Here is a 20,362-nt window from a genome sequence, read left to right as displayed (position 1 = left end):
AAAATTTGGGAAAATATTCCAGGCAGAAAGAACAGCAATTGCAAATGTTCTGGGCAAGAAAAAGTTTTGGTGGGCTCCAGAAATATACGGAAGGGCAGTGTGGCACAAGCTTTGCTTTTGGTAGAATTTATGAGCCAAGGTCATAAGGCAGGCAGAGTTAGCTAGTACACAGCCATGTGGTTAGACATTTGGGATTATGGCTAAATTTACGGAGAAATCACAAATACAATCTAACTTATATTTATAAATTTCCCTGGTATTGTTTCATAGGTTGGAGAAAGGGACAAAAATGAGGAAGGCCAGTGACATGAAAAAGATTCCTTTGGCTTATCTTAGGATGGTAGCAATGGCTATGGAGAAAAATGAATAGATTTAAACTATATTTTGGAGTTAGCACTGTAGCAGACAATGGGTTGGTTGTAGGACAATGAAGGAAAGAGTGAATTAAAGAATGATCCTAAAGCTTTTGGCTTGAGTTACTGGGTGGATGGTAGAGTCATTTATTAAGAAGAAAAACACAAGGGGTAAGAACAGTTTGTGGGGTACAAACAGAGACTTCTTTCATGCAGCTGGACTGACATTTTCTCAAATGCATTAATTATTTGGACTATCCCTCCTTGTGACATTTATTCTTTTATTTAGTAAATATTTAATAAATGCCCAGCAGATACAAGACATCCTGCTAGGCAGATGGTATCTCCAGTGAAAATGAAGGTGCATCTCCTGCCCTCATAAAACGTTTAGGTTAATAGGATAAATAGAGATGGTAATCAATAGCCATGTAATAAAAGTAAAACTTCAACAGTGGTTCATGATAGAAATCAAAGGTACATAACACCATGACATATTAAAATAAGATGATTTCAGCTAGTTATGGAAGTTTTCCCTGGAGAAATGATATTGAACTTGAAAGCAGATCAGTGGTTTTGTGAAGGAGAGTTAAGAAATTTGAAGGTTTCTCAGGACAGGAAGCAATTAGAAAATACCTGGAACTGATAAAAGACACACCTTAGCCTGGATTCCTTAACAGCAGAGCCTGCAGGAATCAGTACATGGGCTACTCATTGATTAGGGAGTGCAATCCTAGGTACCAGGCATGAGGCAAAAGGGAGCATGAGACAAGGAATCAGGGAGAACCAATAGAAGATACATTATTGAGTTGGCTACTGTTGAATGCAAACGATTGCTGTGTCCCATGGGACCATTTGCTATAAGAGAGGAGGGAGGGGACACAGGACAAGAGAGAAGACAGGCATTTATCTACCAGTTCCATTCTCCCATTGGATAAATGTTTGGCCCACAAGGTGTTAACACTTCCATGCTTCCAGATTGAGCATGAATAGGCACCAGGCAGTCTCACAGGATCTCATACCATAGTGCGAAGGTGCATCATGAACACTGCAGCTAGTTGCAAGCTGACTTGCAGTTAGTCAGCTTTGGTCCATGCAGAACTGTTCATTCCAGCAGTGGCTGATATAAGATAGAGGAGCCTTACAGAATCTGAAGCATGCAGAAGGCTTGTTTGATACAATCATCAGGACTGGAATGGAGAAAAGAAAAAAAAGAACCAGAAAATAAGGGACTTGGAAGCTAAGTAGGATCTGACCATGCAGGACATTGGAAGCAAATTATAGATTTTTGTTTTTATCTTAGAAGAAATGGAAAGCTATTTGTTGTTTTTGTTCAAAGTAAGGAAGCAGCATGAACAGAATTGCACTTCATAAATCACCCTGCCTGCATAGTGGAGAAGAGATATGAGTGCGGCCAGTTGACACAGAAAGATCACTCAGCATAAAAGCGGTCCCAGTACAGACAAGTGGGCAGATCCAGGAGACACATAGGAGAAAATATCAACAGAATTTTGTGATGGATTGAGCACAGAGGTTGAAAGAGAAAGCTCAAGTATGACGGACAATGTCTAGGTTTTTGTCTTGAGTGGTTGGATGGATTACTGCTGTCATTCACTGAACAGCACAGCGGGGGAAAAACAGGTTTGGAAAGTGGAAATTATGCATTTGCTTTTGAAACATTGAGTTTGAAATAGCCTACAGACATCAGAGGGATGTCAAGTAAAATGTCACATATAAAAGCCTCAGATCTGAGGAGAGAACTGGGCTAAAAATGTCTTGAAGTCATTTGTCTGCCCATGGCAATCAAAGTCTTAAATGGACCAGATACCTTAGGAAAGCAGTAGAGTGGGAAAGAGGCCTGAGGTTGAGTCTGCAAAACACTCCAGTGTCCAACAAGTTTTCATGCCATATTCTCCTAAGGATTTTCAATACAGCAAATGTATCCATTTACTTATGTTTGCCAACATTCCCAACATAATTTTGTCAAACATAATGTTTTCCACAGAATCAGTGATTCAAGAGAACTATTTTGGGAACAATCTATATAGATGATCGCTTTGGAAAATATTTCATGATTCAGTGTGTTATAAGTAGACCAATCAATGAAACATTTTTTCCACCTGTTAAAAGAATTTGCACATTTCAGTTGCAGTGCAATATATTATTTCTTTCAGGTAATGTAGGAATTTCCATATTTTATCCTTTCTTTACTCATGTATATATATGCTATTGCATCACACTGTAAGTGATGTGAGGATGATAAAAACCCTCATTGTATTAACACATGCTAAAATCCTAAAACAAGGCCCTTGAAATGTTATCATGCGTATGTTTATCTGACTTAACATCTGATTTATCTTGGTGATAAGGGTTCTCCATAAGTGGGATGCCAAGAGTCCAGAGACATATGGCTTCAAAATTCTATGTTGTATTTTACAGGGAAACAAATGAGAATAGCAAAAGAAGAGAGATGTCCTACCACAGATTCTGGTGTTTGATGAGGAAATACAAATATCAACTTAAAAATGTTTAGTGCAGTTGTTTTTGAAGCCACTTCTAATCAAAAGCTTCTGTTCTTTTTCAGTTTGCCAAAAGAGTGAGTGGAATATAATGAAATGTGTGACATTCATTTAAAAATAACTGGCTTAGGCCGGGCGCGGTGGCTCAAGCCTGTAATCCCAGCACTTTGGGAGGCCGAGACGGGCGGATCACGAGGTCAGGAGATCGAGACCATCCTGGCTAACACGGTGAAACCCCATCTCTACTAAAAAATACGAAAAACTAGCCGGGTGAGGTGGTGGGCGCCTGTGGTCCCAGCTACTCGGGAGGCTGAGGCAGGAGAATGGCGTGAACCCGGGAGGCGGAGCTTGCAGTGAGCTGAGATCCGGCCACTGCACTCCAGCCTGGGGACAGAGCGAGACTCCGTCTCAAAAAAAAAAAAAAAAACTGGCTTATTTGAATTACTTCTTTTTAGGTTGTACACATTCAACTGTTTATACAGTAAAGCATTGATTGTTTTCCTCTATCATATGTCTTGATCACATATCTTAAAGCCAAGGTGTTTGTAAGCATGATCAGTAAGTCAGCATTAAGTTGAAACTCACCTTTCTTTAGTATTTCTAAGAAAAGGTGGAGGAGCGAGGGCATGAAAAAATGTACTATTAATGGTATAATGAATTAGGGTTTTGGAGTCAAACATCCCTGGGTTTAATTTTTAGTTCTAGCCCATGCTGGTGACACTCATTAAGTTAGTTAACCTCCCAGTCCCCTAATTTAACAAACCAGAGAATATGGTTCGAGGATTAAATGTGGTATTCTATGTAAAGTGCTTGGTATAGATAATTCCTTTTTTAATTTTTTTGTAGAGACGAGGTCTCACTATGTTGCACAGGCTGGTCTTGAACTCTTGACATTAAGTGATCCACCCAACTCATCCTCTCAAAGAGTGACGATTTCAGTAAGTCTCCATGTCTGGTCAATAAAACAGTTTTAAAAACAACAATTTTAGATAGATTGTCCACTGAGCCAAACTGGGTAACCCAATTCTAAGAGACCATGTCAAAATTATCTAATAGCCTCATTGAAAATATAGCATACTGGGCATTTTCTTAGAAGGTGACATTTCTACATTTTTATTAAGAATAACCAGATAAATATACATTCATCTTAAATTTATATTTATCATAAGTATAAATTTTATTGGAATATTCTGTTTTATAGATGTTGATGATATTGTATGTTTATAAAGTAATTGAAATCAAAATATTTTATTTATAACTTATTTATACTTTATTACATTATATTTCATTTATAGATATTCCAGGATCAGAGGCAACTGAAGTACTTAAGATTAATATGTAAATTCTGATTCTTCTTAACTGTGTAGAACAGAATACAAACATTTCTGGATTACATGAAGTTGAACTTTTATTTGGAAAGTTGAATTTCATGTATAATGAAAATATTTTCAAACCATACATAGTCATAAGCATAATACGAACACCACCTACAATACAAACACGTTTTAATAAAGTTCTACTATGAATATTAATCCAAGCCAAAAGAAAAAGGTAATCAGGTGAACCTGTTCTACATACCTTTCATCTCTTTTGATGATATAATAGAACAATTTAAGGTACAAAACAAAGAAAGCTTTGGCTCGACCCTACTTATTTCACTATAGGAACACTAGGATATATATATACTACCACAGATAACAAACCCAATCCCATTATAATCAATTTAACATTGTTACAAGAATCATATCTTAATGGTATGTAAACATATTTAGGATTTCAATTGGCAATTATGTTTTAAATGCTTAGAAAAGCACACCAACATTTCTCATTATTTTCCTCTCTTTAGCTTATCTCTTCCATGAGTATAAAATAGGAAAAAATATTATTTGAGACTTCCAGTGTAATTCCATTGTGCTCTACATTTTTACAAACGTGGGTGCATCTAAAATATCAATGCCTTTATACCAATAGAATAAAACCACCAAATTCGCATTTTTCTTATAAATACGCATGCAAAATTAGTGGAAAACACTTTTGTATAGCAAAGACCCTGCTTAATTTTCTTCTGATTAATAATTTTCAATGGCATGTACAAATCATACTGCTCACAGAACAGTAGATTTATTTTCTGCAGATTTGTTTTGCTATAAAAATATATTTATGTGTTCACAGGAAAAAAGTTGAGTTGGTATGTGCGGGGTGACTTTTAGATACATAATTAGTTAAAGGTTTGCTTATGAAGTTAAAAGGCATCTTAGCTTTTACCATTTTCAAATTTTTCTTCATAAAAAAGAACACCCTGTGACAAAGATAAGGTAACTGAGATTATTTATTAGCACTTTAGAGTTGAGAGTTTGAAATAAAAAGGTTAAGCAACCTGCCTAATGTTTATGTACAAAATGAGTGCTGGAACCAGAAGAGAATTTGGATTTTCCCAACCCTTGGACAGTTCTCTAGGAACTCATGCCTACCAACCATTCTTGAGACTATATACAATCAGTTACATTAAATAATATTGGAAGTAGACTAGAGAAAGTTAGTGTAAAGCCAGTAAAGAACAAAGTTCTAAATATTGGCTGTTGCCTTATTACTAGTGGGCGTTTTGCAAACAAGCCTCACCAATTTATAATTACCATTGCACATCATGGACTCCGTTACTCATTTTCTGAGGGAAAAATCATGAAATCCATTTTAACCTACTTGGATTTATTTTATTTGAAAGTTATTCTGATTCATAAAATATATGAATCATATAATTTCACAATTAAAATCAGGGTCAATCATAGACCTATTCCTTTTGTGCTAAAGAGTCCCAGTAGTAGCCCAATAGTATTGAAGAAAGGTAATAATGATAGGAAAACATAGTCATCATTCAATCTCATTTTTCATATCCATAAGTTTTAGCCACTCAGAAGATCTGAGTAGGAACAATCTTGATTTTCAGGCAGGTAAAGGGGAACACGAAGTGTAGGAAGAGCTAATATTTCAGTATTTGTTTTATCTTCTGACTTAAAGGGTATTAAATTCCTAAATATTTTTGACATTATTTCTAACCTGCATGACTCTTTTTAAAAACCACATTTTGACTACGACAAAGAAGAGGAGATAGAATAGTATGAGAACTAAACTTAAACGTCACAACCTTGCCCTCCTCAGTAGCTGAGCACAACAATTTTCTCCCAGATAAATCAAAACATGGTGGCTGTTCCTCCAGAAAATTGGCACCTTAGAAATCAGATGAGGATGGAGCTTGAGTTGCACTGATGGATGTCTGCATCCTCACATTTACATGGGGTAGGGACCACGATGCCTTGCCCCTTTGAAATGCTTACTCCCAGGAATGTGGTCAAATCCTGAGACCATAAACTGTAGTTTTAAATAAGACATTCTTTTCCTGTCTATGCCTTCTGGAGGACACGTGAGGTTCAAAAGGACAAGTAGATATTCCATGTGCATTCCTGCGCTGACTATTGTAAATACCCCAAATGTTGGTATCCATGAAATATAAGGGGTTACATAAATCCAACTTGAGGACGTAACTGTATACCAATAATCACAGCTCAAAAACTAAAGTAAAATAAATCAATTTCATTAAACAGTAGTTAAGTACTTCAGGATAAGGTTAAAAAATATTTCCGTAAAATGTCAAGTCTAGTGCTGAACTTGACCGACATGTATGCATCATCCTCCATATTGTTTTTAAAACATGTATTCGTGGACAATTTTAAAAGGACTGGAGCACAAATGCCAGAAAATAAATTCCCTGAATTTGTACTGACTTTGACAGAAGGAGAATATAGGGGAAACAGATTCTCACCACAAAGATGTTTAAAATACCATACACGCAAACATATGTGTAGTAATTTCTATGTAAATAGTTTTTCTTTTGAGGAACTGGGGTAGATGTACATTCAACAGTAAAAACCTATTTTGAAAAATATGAAAACATTTCCCTCAATATTTATATGATATTTTATTTTGAAACTGTTGAAAGAAAACCATATAAGAACAAAATCCAAATGCTTTATACAAAGTCTTCAGCTTTGGAACCTCATGTTATTAGTTGTAGCTCTGGAATGATGAAAAACAGTATCTTACTAATATATTCTAACTGTACAAACATGCCTGTTAATGTTCCTTTTCTCCCTTCAAAATAAAACACATCTATATTTTAAATCATGTAAATATTAACATAATATGTACAATGTATTCATGAAATATATGCAAGTATACCATTACATAAACATAGAAAAAAGGTAAAAGCAGTCAATTTAGAAATGAAGATATTAAGTAGACATAGCTATTAGAATCCAGAACAATGGGCACTTTCTGCCTGTTCTTGTATGAAACAGCCTTCTGACCACTGCTTCCATGCAGTTGAATTTAGTCTACGAAAAAACAAAAAACAAAAAAACACAGACACAAAAAGTGATGCTCGTGGATGTCATAACTGACAGAAATTTAAAAAATGTTGAAACTGAAAAACTTATACTTCTGTTTAAATATGACCATCTCTGGGCAAATAGGAGCTCAATAAATACTAGTTGATTGTTCACCTAAGACTTTTGCTACTACAAATTAAATAATAAATTTAGACTGTATATATTCAATGAAATGTTTTAATAAGACATTCATATTCCTTTTTACATTTTAAATAACCAGGTTGCTTATGGTCTTTTAACCTGTAGTGAAGCAAAGTCACCAAGCCAGTTCTCAGAGACTGTATACCAATGTGCACACGGAGAAAACCCCACAAGGTAGCAACATCTACGCAAGCACACTGAATAGTAAAATCAGGCAAATATGGACTATACTGAATAGGGACTTTGGATTTATTTGAGGTGTATCTAAATACAGGATTTGTTTTGTGTTTTGCATTTCGAGCACCTGAAAACAACAAAAGCAAAACATAGGCCTGAAGTGCTTGGCATTTTATATTTTGAAGGCAGTGCTACTTTTTTCAACATAATTGCAGGATGTTGACTTCTGGATGAAATCTTCGGTCAACATGTTTCTATTCCTATATGAAAGTTCTTCCTCCCTTGAACAGATAAATATGGAAGGTTGGGGTGAACCAGTAGCGTTGGTTACACATGTTGTGTTTATGCCCGAAGTGGAAAAGTTGCTGTAGAACTTCCATTGCTTTCAACAGATCCCTTCTCCTTAGATCCTGCATAGGCACCAATAAATGATCCATCTTCATTGAATAGAGCATGATCTCCCTCTCCGTATTCGACTAAGCTGTCAGCACTTTCAGTAGGCTGCATATCCCTATTAAGGGACCGAAGGCTTCCTTTGAGAGGTTTTTCATCACTGTCACTGGAAAACAAACAAACAAAAAATAGTTCAACAAAATCTAATATTCATATTCATGTAAAGAAACACATGCATAAGTGCTAAAAGGTTTTATAATGTTCAGGACATTCATAATAGCATTGAAGACAGATACTAGAGCCCACATGATACTACCACACGTTTACCAAGTTTGCAAAGTCTGTAGACACATGTTTACAAAGTCATAAGCAATTTCCACCAAACAGTCTTTCATTATTCACAACACTTCTGCTTCTTTTTTTTTTCTTTTTTTTTTTTTTTTTTTTTTTTTTTTTTGAGACGGAGTCTTGCTCTGTCTCCGGGGCTGGAGTGCAGTGGCCGGATCTCAGCTCACTGCAAGCTCCGCCTCCCGGGTTCACGCCATTCTCCTGCCTCAGCCTCCCGAGTAGCTGGGACTACAGACGCCCGCCACCTCGCCCGGCTAGTTTTTTTTTTGTATTTTTTTAGTAGAGACGGGGTTTCACAGTGTTCGCCAGGATGGTCTCGATCTCCTGACCTCGTGATCCGCCCGTCTCGGCCTCCCAAAGTGCTGGGATTACAGGCTTGAGCCACCGCGCCCGGCCTTCTGCTTCTCTTTAAAATTGACAGCTCAGCTTCTGTAGGACATGTGGGATTCAACCTGTTGATGTCCATAGTGGCTGCTATGGTCTAAATACCTGTGTCCTCCCAAGCTTCCTATGTTCAACCTGATAACCAATGTGAGAGTGTTAGAGGTGGAGTCTTTTGGAAGTGATTAGGCCAAAAGGGTGGAGTCCTAGTGAATGATATTAGTGCCCTTAGAGAAGAGGCCCCAGAGAGCTGCCCTACCCCTTCCACGATGTGAGGACACAAAGAGAAGGCGCCATCTGTCACCCAGAAAGTGAGCCTTCGCCAGACACTGAAAATGCTGGCACTTTGCTCTTAGGGTTCCCTGAATCCAGAACTGTGAGAAATAAGTTTCTGTTCTTTTATAAGCCACTCAGTTTATGGTATTTTGTTATAGTAGCCCCTAATGGACTCAGACAGAGAACAAATGCAATTTCCTTTGCTTTCATGACCTTTTGGAGCTCCTGGCTTCCAAGTCTTGATCTTCTGTTTTTACTTCTGATCCTTTTGATTCTCTTGTATCCTTCCAAAAAGTTCTCTTTTAAAAATCAATCATATTCTGTTTTTGAAACCAAATAACTTTCTTTAATATAGTTAACAGTTCAAGCTTGTTATAGTTTAAGGTAGAAAGAAATGACTGATATTTTAAGAACATAAATAAGTATACTATATTTATGGTAGGTGTTTTATTCATGAACAGAAGTAAATCCATTAGTAAAATACTTATCAAATGGTATGATCTTCAAATTTTGGATCAAGATCTTTTAAAATACCAATTAGTATTACATTATGAAGCTATATACCATATAAAATGATTTTATCAAATTTTATCAATGAAGCATTTGGAAAAAATATAATTTAGATGTATATATCATTTTATAATTTGTGGTATTGGTCAGTGCTATTCAATAAGTATGTCAGGTTTCTAGGAATAAAACAGGATGACACTTGTCTGCCTACTCTATGTTATATGCCACCATGGAATTTTCTTCGGTTTAAAAAGAGTGAGCAAAGGTGACATGTGTCTCTTCCAAGTGGAAGATTAAAAGCCAGTGCTCAGTTTGTTGCATTCTGTTTTCCCTGCTGTGGTGACCCTGGATTCTCATCCACCAACCAGTGCTCCTAAGTGACTAAGATGAAAAGGGCAATCTCTGTGGGATACATAACTTGAGAAAGAAAATGCTTTTGGAGTTGTTTTGACAGCAGCATAACACATGCTCCCCTGACTGATACGATAATTGGCTCTCGAATTAGGATATTGCAGTTACAAAAATAAATCAAGAAAAACAATGAGGCATTGGCTGAGGAATCAGGAAACAAAGAGCAAAGAAAAATAACAAAAGGGACGATTATCGGAAGCTAGAAGGATGAGGACTTACGTTATGCAGGGCACCTCTTATAAAAGTGCCTCCTGGGATAATGTTGAAAGTAGACAATTATCCTGATAAATGTGTAGTTTGGGGGAAAGAGGTTGGAAAACACATCAACTACTATAAAGGGATGTCATAGGAACTAATGCACAGGAAGATGTTAGCTATCTTTATAAAGAAGCAGCAGGGTGTGGGGAAATGGGTTTTTAGACAAGGCATTGCAAGGCATTGTTTTTGTTCTCTTCTTGCCTGTAAAACTGAGCTAATACTGTCTTTCAAAAGTAGTTTTTTGTTTGTTTGTTTGTGTTTTTGTTTTTTTATTGAGATGGAGTCTCACTATGTTGACCAGGCTGGAATGCAGTGGCACAGTCTCGGCTCACTGCAACCTCCGCCTCCTGAGTTTAAGCAATTCTCCTGCCTCAACTTCTGAAAAGTTGTTGCAGGTCCTCAATGATCACTGCCTCATGGAATCTGTACCTTGTATAATCTTCTTCCTTTGAGTTGTGGGCTAAACTTATTGATTTGCTCCTATAGAATACAACAGAAGTGATGGGAAGTCACTTCCAATATCAGGTTACAAAAGGACCGTGGCTTCCAACTTGGGTGCTCTGTCTTGCTCCCTGGCTTACACATTCTGAAGGAAGCCAGCTGCCATGTTGTGAATGGCCCCATGGAGATATCCACTTGATATGGAGTTAGGAATGACTTCTGGCCTGTGAAGAGCTGAAGCCCTTTGTTCAAACAGTCTGTATGGAACTATATCCTGCCAAAAGCACTATGAGTGGCCTAGGAATGGCTTGTGCTCTGCCTGAAACTTTAGATGAAACCATAGCCCTGGTCAAAACCTTCCTGCAACCTCATGAGAGGTCCTGAGCCCGAAGCACCCATCTAAGCCATGTCTGGATTCCTGAATTATGAGGACATAGAAATAATAAATGTTTATTGTTTTAAGCTGTTAAGTATTGGTGGTTATTGTTCTGAGGCAAATGCTAACTAATACAACAGTAAGGAGCACAATTTGCAAAGTTCTAAAATTCTTTCTTTCTTTTTCTTTTTCTCTCTTTCTTTCTTTCTCTTTACTGTTCTTTATTCTGGAAAGAACTTAAAGTCATTTATTAAGAAACATAAAAATGTAAAAAGGGTATTGACTAAGTAGAATACAGAAAAATAAGCATAGCACAAAGTGGAGGTACAGGTAAGCTCAAATGTCTAACAATGAGCTAATGAAAATGCTCCACATCCCTGGCTAGAGGGATGAACCCAGAGATGAGAGAAAGAGGATCAATCAGATTTCTCCTTGATATAAACTCTGGTTTCCCGTGTGCTAAGATCGATATAAACCTGGAACTTACAATATGTCTGTTGGCTGAAATATACAGGGAACCTGAAAAAAAAAGATGCCATTCCAACCAAAAAGCGCTAAGAAGTTAAGAGAGTAGTAGAAATGGTAAGATGGAGAGAGATAACAGAAGAAAGAGACAATTTAACACATCCCCCAAAGATTCCTACCTAGCTCAGAGCAGACTTCTTGCCATTCCTCCCTTGCCCGACACGCCCTCACTCATTTTGTCATCCTCTGTCCAGTAGTTAACAGTAACACAATCCTTTTTATCCTTTAAGGCTTAGCTTATCTCTTATGGATGATCCTTTCTCCAAAATCCTACCTGGGCAGAAATAGTTGCTCTCTTTTGTGCTCTTTTATTCTATTTAATTCATTACAGTCATTTGCATATATAAGACTTTTTTTCTGCTAATTAGGTTCATCTAGAGGACAGGGTTTGTAACTTACTTACCTTGGCAGGTGCAACACTGTAGGTATACAGATATAAGTGTGTGGATGCAAACTGTATCCAACCTGAGTTCAAAATGGCCATGCTAAAGATGTTTTAGCTACCCCAAATAGATATTCAACCTAAATAAGAATAGTGTCTTTGTGTTAGGCACACAGCTTCAAGAAAAGTATCCTAACCGATACTTCTGCCTGGACTGTAATTCTTTATACACCCTCACCACACAGACAGAAATTTGGTTGCTAGCACTTACATGGGCCCTATTTGTACAAAGCATTCTTTATAGGGTCATTACATTATAGTTCTGTAAGCTTTTTTTAAGAATAAACACCTTTTTGTTCATTTGAGCTTTCAACATGATGAATACGTGTTTTGATACATTTTAAAACAGAACCTCAAGTTTACCTGTATTCACCAAAGGTTTCATCTTTTACTGACTGAATTTCTGGGTCTGGATGCAAATCTTCCTTTTCTTTAACTAAAAAAGAGAAAAAAGGTGGGGAAACTAATACAGTGACTGTTTAAAATACACTTTTACCAGTGCTGTGGAATAGTGAATAGTCAATAAGAACAGCATTGCTCAAATGTTTTGATACCAGTGAGGCAATATTTTTTTCTGGCTATACCTGTAGCCCATCTGTTACTTCTTTGTTTAAACAAAAAATAGAGGGGATTTTGGGAAGTTCTACTTTTTTGTCATCACACCTGCAGCATGCTGCATATTTTCACCTGACTGCTCAATATTATGTGAACAAGAAGTCTTATTGGAAGAGCCCAACTTAACTTGATTTCTCAGTGAAGACCAAATTACTAAATACTTATTTTACTATCCGGACTTTTTGAAGACATCATAGGCACCTATTAGATCTGTGTCATCAAATTAAATTGAATTTAAAAAGTCAGTCAAGGCTGGATGTGGTGGCTCATGCCTGTAATCCCAGCACTTTGGGAGGCCAAGGTGGGCAGAACATTTGATATCAGGAGTTTGAAACCAGCCTGGACAACAAAGCAAGACCCTGTCTCTATTAAAAACATGGAAATTAGCCAGGCGTGGTAGCGTGCACCTGTGGTCCCAGCTACATGATGGGCTGAGGTGGTAGGATCACTTGAACCTAGGAGGCAGAGGTAGCAGAGAGCTGAGATAGTGCCACTGCACTCCAGCCTGGTCGACGGAACAAGATCATGTCTCAAAAAAAAAAAACAAAAAAAAGGTCAATCATTTGGTTGTTATGCATCACTCTTACTCAAAATTGTTGCAACAATCTGAATATTCAGGTCTCCACTGACATTTTCCCTTTTTTGTTTTGTTTTGTTTTGTTTTGTTTTGAGACAAAGTCTCACTCGGTCACCCAGGCTGGAGTGCAGTGGCATGATCTCTGCTCACTGCAACCTCTGCCTCCCGGGTTCAAGGGATTCTCATGCCTCAGCCTCCTGAGTAGCTAGGATTACAGGCAGCCGCCACCACGCCCAGCTAATTTTTGTATTAGTAGAATATAAGACCAAAAGCTCTTATTCCCTTTACTTAAAAAAACAAACAAAAAAAAAACCTCAAATACAAATTGTTCTTTATGGAACTTTTTACGACTACATGCAGAGACCTAGTAAATTCTCTTAGCTGCTCTGCAATATGAAATGCTGACTTTTTTTTTTTCTTTTCAGGGCATGATTTGAAGAAACATCTTTAGAATCTGGATAGCACACAATTCACAAATGATTATTTGTTGGGGATAAGGAGAATGCTATAACTCTTTAACGTTTCCCATTAATTACTCAGAACATTTATTAGTCATTGTGAACCTAATTCATAATCATTCAGTCTTCAGAGAAAAAAGTGAAATGCATAACTCCATGAATTATGCATTCCATTTTACAAAAACCTAGAAATTATGCTCTCAATATTTCTTTGTAGATGATGGGTTCCCACTAAATATTTGCTAGATAAATCCTAAGCCAATAATGAACTTCTCATAAATCTGAACATCATGAAATAAATAGCAGTGTAATCTAAATCTTTGTCGCTATATAAAAGCACCACGAATACTAAGCAATACTAGTAATAACCATCATCTTGATACAATATGTATATCTGAAAAAGACAAAACAATTCAGAAGTTGAATGAAATTAAAGGCAAACATCATATTACCAACTATGATGGTTTTCATGGATACCTTATGTATCATTAATTCATGAGGCAGTGTGTCTAATACATGCCATGGTAATAAGAAACACATTCCTAATAATGATTAACACCAACAAAGTTGGCCAGTGGAGCCAGTAATATTAGAATGCATTAGTGCAAAAAACACGAGTCATGTATGTCATGTATAGAGAGAGTCGTGCTATAGACGGGTCACTTAAAACACTAAAGCATATATGTGACTTAGTAATATGTCTCTCAATGGCTCTGATCTTTCACAGATAGACAATAGAAGTTTGGAAGTGTTATCAACCTTGTTAGAGCTTTTCTTTTTCTTTTTTTGAGATGGAGTTTTTGTTCTTATCTCCCAGGCTGAAGTAGTACAGTGATGCGATCTCGGCTCACTGCCACTTCCACCTCCCGGGTTCAAGTGATTCTCCTGCCTCAGCCTCCCGAGTAGCTGGGATTACAGGCAGCCGCCCCCATGCCCGGCTCATTTTTGTATTTTTAGTAAGAGACGGGGTTTCATTATGTTGGCCAGGATAGTCTGGATCTCCTGACCTCGTGATCCATCCACCTCGGCCTCCCAAAGTGCTAGGATTACAGGCATGAGCCACCACACCTGGCAGTTAGAGCCCATTTTAAGTGCTAGAAACTAGAACCAGGTAACTATCTGGAAATAATACTCTAGACCATACATATTTTTTTGGTTAATTTAGCAATATGTTTTTCCTGTCAGTGCACTGTACATCTAATTTGCTAAAATAAATTTGACTTGAATGTGTATTAAAAAAAAAAAGTCTCTGAAGAATGCTTCCCAGAAAATGCTATTTAATAAGTTGAAAATCACATTAAAAAACAATTTTACCTGAGTACTTTCCACCTCTGTTTCTCTTCACAAAGCAAACAGTTAACAATACTAGTGTGAGAAGAGCAATTGCACACATCAGTCCAATAAACCAGCCTTGAGTGGAGATGTCATCATATAAACCAGCATATTCTGTTGTAGAAAGAGAAGTTACAACATTGTACACTAGAAACAGTCTTGTATTCTGTAACATTGGGGAAAATTAGACATCATTTTTAAGCATACCAAATAGTATCAATTTTTTTAATGACCCCAGAAGGAATCCAATGTGAAGCACACATTAATGGGAGAATAGTGATAAATCTTTCCTTCTTTATTTAAAAAGGGACTTCTTTGAGTTGTATTTGATTCTGAAGATGAAAAACCAAAGAAGGATAGTGAAGGCAGAAGTTAAACTCAGAAGCAGCAAGGAGCAAGCAAAAAGCGCAAGCTGCCTTGGTTAGAAGCAGATGACCATGGAGCCTGGTGGTTTTGTTTTGTTTTGCTTTTGCTTTTTAGTTTGTGTTATTAACATGTGTTAATTAGCAGGAGATATTTTTAGGCAACAACTCTAGTAAAAACAAAATAAAGGATAAGTTGGACTACTGTGAAACATTTTTCATTTTGATAATTTAAAAATATGTCAAAAATTGAAATTATTATTTTCATAACTGATATACTCAGTGTTTTTATGTTTAATATAGGACATATGCAACACTAAATATTCTACAGGACACAGATTGACTAAGACTTCCCCAAATATAATCTCATTTCTCACCTCTCCCTCTTGTCTCAATTACATCTTGAAAAATGCTATCGTTATCACCCCAATTCTTAGTCATTAGGCGAACTATATGTTCAGCTCCCGGCTCAAATACCTCTATTGGGTGAGTCTTTTGAGTAAGATTTACTCCTTCTGATATCTTCCCGAAACCTTTACCTAAGAAATGTACACAGTTAAATCATGTGAATTGTAGTCATGGAAAAATAGGACATAAAAAGTAAAAAAAAATATATTGTTATTCAAAGTGAATAAGAAAGTCACTTATACCATATTGTCTCAGTTTTTGAATTATCAGGAGATCAAGAAAATCAACATTTCAACTTCCTTTTTTAATGTAATGAAACTGAGTAAATGAAATGAACTCAATACATGGCCATTTAAGATGAAATGGTACTGTAAATCTGGCTGGTCACATGAATGGTTCAAAACCGTAGACTTAAAAAAATTATACAATACGATTTTGTGCAATTTGGATTTTCACAAACCTAATGGGAAACTGAATATGGCCTTTTGACTTACAATTGACAGCATATAACCTTATAATCATAACTAACTATATATTGCTTTTTTTTTTTTGCCTTGGTCTTCTCCATAAATATTGATGAAATAGCATTACAATATGATCATATATTAAATATTTGAAATTTATAGAAGCCCAAAGTGTGTGAAGTGCAGGCTTGTAGGTACATACCAATGGAATGGTTTTACTGACATTTTGAAAGTGCTGTGAGAAGTTAATACTTTTCAAAAAATATTAATATGTCAATATGTTAATAGTAGAATCTCATAGAAGATAAAATGAATCAAGTTTAACAAATATATGCTAACTTCTTATCTTATCACCAAATATCTTAAATGTTTTTGCATGCGATCCATAGTTTTGCTGGGAATCAACTCAATATAATAAATATAATCCAGAAAATGTTAGCAGTGTTATAAAATATGTTTCTTACTGAGACTACAATGGGTTATGAAATTCTATTTAAAGTGGGTATATGTTACAGATCAATATTTCATTATGCATTTTCATTATAGAAAAAAATTAATTATATAGTTACTAAATAACAAAAAGGTTTTATTAAAAATTATGCCATGAGAGAAATAAGGCCAATCATATGAGCAAAGCCTTCAAGATTAAGCATCATTGAAACAGAGTGCAATTAATTTTGACCTTGAAAAACAGAGATATTAGTAAAACATTAAGTCGTGCAAGCTTTTGAAAAACAGAGTAAAGCAAGTGATTTATTCAAACCACTAATGACACAAAAATAATATTTCTGATTAGCTCCATTTTTTCCGCTCTTAGATTATGGAATATGATTTATTTGAAAATCAGAGTGACAACCTGAAAACAATCTGAGAAAAATGCTTGTCAATCAAATCCTATTTTTTGAACAAGTGCCAAATGACCTTGAAATGAGCTACATAGGCAGAACAGGAAGAAAGATGCATAGTAGTAGGTTCCAATTTGCACAAGTGATCATTTTTAGAGTGCTGAGTGATAACAAGATGTATCTTCTCAGTGGAAATATACATTTTTTTCAAAGATTATGTTGAACTCTAGTAGAAAAAGAGATTGTAATTTTTTTTCCCTGTACATATAGCAAGACATGCCTATAGAAGAGAAATCAGTGTCAACTGGGGAAGCGGGCAGTTAGCTGGAATACTGAAAATGCAGATTCCTGAAAAAGAGCACAAACACACTAGTAAGAAACATTTTTAGATTCCTGACACGTAAGAAGTGAAGAAATGTTCTTTTAAGATATGCAGCAAATTAGTTACATTTTTAGTTTGAAGAAAAGATGCCACATCAGTTGTAAAATCACATGAACAGCATTTTCATCCTCCAAAAACAATTTCTCAAGCATGAATGCAACCAAGCCCAAATTTTCCAACATATGTACTAGAATGTGTAATACTTATAAGGCAATTCTGTGAATATTTTTTCTTATATGCTTCAAATTGGCAAGAATGGGATCAGCATTTCACAAGCACATTATGGTTTTGGTTATATCAAAATAGCAACCAACTCCATGCCTTAAATTCTGTTTTTAAAAATATGGAAGTTGCATGTTTGGACTACTACCATTCTGACTTCTTTGTATTGAACACCTGATGTCAGTTTCAATGCTTCAGAAATAAGAACCTTTTATTTACTGCGAAGTTTTCAATCCCCATCTTTAAATCTAACTTTTATGAGCAGGTAAAGTCAGTGAAATGAGTTCTTCATTTCATTTGGTGTTCAATTCATCCTTGGGAATACTTTGTGAGTTTTAGGGAAGTAATTATTTGAATTATACACTTTTCCCACATAAAGGGGTTTTAAATGTTTCAGGAATCTGAGAAAAACATAAGCTTGTTATTAGTCAGATATAGCAGGCACAATAAGATGTAAAAACAAACCAGTAATAAAGGTCAGAGCATAAGCATTCACACACAAACAGGGTGATTTACAGTGATTCACAAGTTTGAATATATTTTAATATACATCTTCAATAAATAATAGGCAATTGAATTTTCTTTACTATTTCTCCCCTTCGTGACGTTTCTTTCATTGATTCTACCATTTTTTTTTTTTTTTTTTTTTTGAGACGGAGTCTCGCTCTGTCCCCAGGCTGGAGTGCAGTGGCCGGATCTCAGCTCACTGCAAGCTCCGCCTCCCGGGTTTACGCCATTCTCCTGCCTCAGCCTCCCGAGTAGCTGGGACTACAGGTGCCCGCCACCTCGCCCGGCTAGTTTTTTGTATTTTTTAGTAGAGACGGGGTTTCACTGTGTTAGCCAGGATGGTCTCGATCTCCTGACCTCGTGATCCGCCCGTCTCGGCCTCCCAAAGTGCTGGGATTACAGGCTTGAGCCACCGCGCCCGGCCGATTCTACCATTTTTCTAATCTACAATTTGGAAAAGCATCCAGAACACAGTCTGACACATAGTATTAGATTGGTGCAAAAGTAATTGTGGCTTTTGTCATTACTACTTTTAATGGAAGGGCCACAACTACTTTTGCACCAACCTTAATACACGATAAATACACAACTCTATTTCCCTTTCTTCCATCTTCTACATCCTTCCTTTCTCTCTCCAATATCCTTCCACGCCTGAACAGCTTAAGCCCTACCTAAATCTCTCTTTGTTTAAGTTAGTGTGTACATCAGTTTCTCTGATCTGATTTATCTGCGAAGGTCCTATTGCTATCATAGAAAGCTTAGCAAGAACCTTGCTAAAATCGTAACTGGAGATGCAATTTGGGAAGGGAAATGGTTAAAGGTGCAAAAAAATAGAAAAGTGTAATTGAATTAGGATAATTGTGTTACAAGTGAAACCATAGATTTATAAGCCATTTCCCAGCCAGTTGCTTGGCATCAATCATCAGACAGTAAAACAAAACTGACATATGAATCAATGTATATAGAGTGAAGGCATGAAAGTGAGATGTATTAGATCTGTAATGTCTACCAATGCAAGAGCCAAATATTTTTCTGTATGGAAACATTTCTAAAAGAAAAATATACCTTTACTAACCTTTTGAACAGCTTTGTGACCTTATGTCCCGCTACTTTAATTAAGTAAAATTATAGTTCCTGACCTTGTATACACTAAGCTATAATTTGATTGGTATTGCGCAGAAATCCATAAATTGAGTCAATGTGAACTTTCCAAACAGGATTAATAAATTCTGCCTCTATGTCAGTGGAAAACAGAAGGTCAGACAGAGTGGGATCACAATCATTTCTAATTTACAATGACTAGCACGGTGCTTTCCTTTCAGTGCAGCTGTTTACAAAGATTCAGCCTCTTTTTAAAGCCTCTGTTAAAAAGAGAAGCCTCATGTACTTACTCCCTTTGCCTAAGGTGGAGCTTTCCTCCGTGATGGGTTTTCCACAGCCCTGTGAAGTGCAAGCCCTCAAGTAGAATTTGTACTTGGTAGTTGGATTCAGGTTTGAGAGGTGCCAGCTGGGCTTTGATGGAGTTGTAATGTTAATATCATTTAATTCTCCAATCTCGTAGGTGTCATTTACTAAAGAATAAACATGAACAACAGCTCAAATGTATTTAACCATTCAAGTTGCATTCTTCATTATTTTCATTTCTCCTCATGCTTGTGATATGTAAAGATACATTAATGATTCATAACCATCAACTCATTTAATCCTATGAGGTATGTACAACTACTATGACTATACCATACATGACAAAACTGAGGTCTCACAAGAATAAGTGCTTTGCTCTGATCTTGAGTCTGTAAATTTGCAAACTGGAATTTGAATCCAAACCATGGCCTTTTGACCCCAGAGAAACATCTTTAATCCCTGTGCTATATTGGAGCCAACTGCTCCAGCTTCATAATACCTGTTAATAATAATGAATTTTCCCCATTGCTATATTTTCATTGTACCTGTGAATTAAGTACTTGTAATTTCCTTTTGGAAGAATAATTCAAGATGATAATTTATTTGTGTCTTCTATGGTTTCTAGTTTAACATATGGCCCAAATAGCTACTCAATATACATAGAATCAATAAATGCAAGAATATATTAAATATTTAAGAATATCTACTGTGTACTAAGTACTATGCAAAGTGCTAATTGTAAAAAGCTGAATCAGATAGCTTCTTTCAAAGAATTGCAACCCAACAAAGACATGAG

At 36.3% G+C, this 20,362-nt stretch overlaps 1 protein-coding gene across 1 annotated transcript in view; it reads right to left on the bottom strand.

Annotated features, from left to right (window-relative positions):
- Positions 1-4,251: 4,251 nt before the first annotated feature.
- The window catches only part of CHL1 (cell adhesion molecule L1 like), a 213,934-nt gene continuing 197,823 nt past the window's right edge, over positions 4,252-20,362 (bottom strand). Inside the window, 5 exon segments of the mRNA XM_033210478.1 lie at positions 4,252-8,188; positions 12,354-12,426; positions 14,955-15,086; positions 15,712-15,873; positions 19,554-19,733. Of these exon segments, the coding sequence (XP_033066369.1) occupies positions 7,972-8,188; positions 12,354-12,426; positions 14,955-15,086; positions 15,712-15,873; positions 19,554-19,733 (764 nt within the window). The 3' untranslated portion in view covers positions 4,252-7,971.

Source organism: Trachypithecus francoisi, unplaced genomic scaffold, assembly GCF_009764315.1.
Source record: "Trachypithecus francoisi isolate TF-2019V2 unplaced genomic scaffold, Tfra_2.0 Lachesis_group0, whole genome shotgun sequence".
Classification (NCBI taxonomy): Eukaryota; Metazoa; Chordata; class Mammalia; order Primates; family Cercopithecidae; genus Trachypithecus; species Trachypithecus francoisi.
Note: the sequence above shows the minus strand (reverse complement) of the source record. Positions and strands in the feature narration are given on the sequence as shown.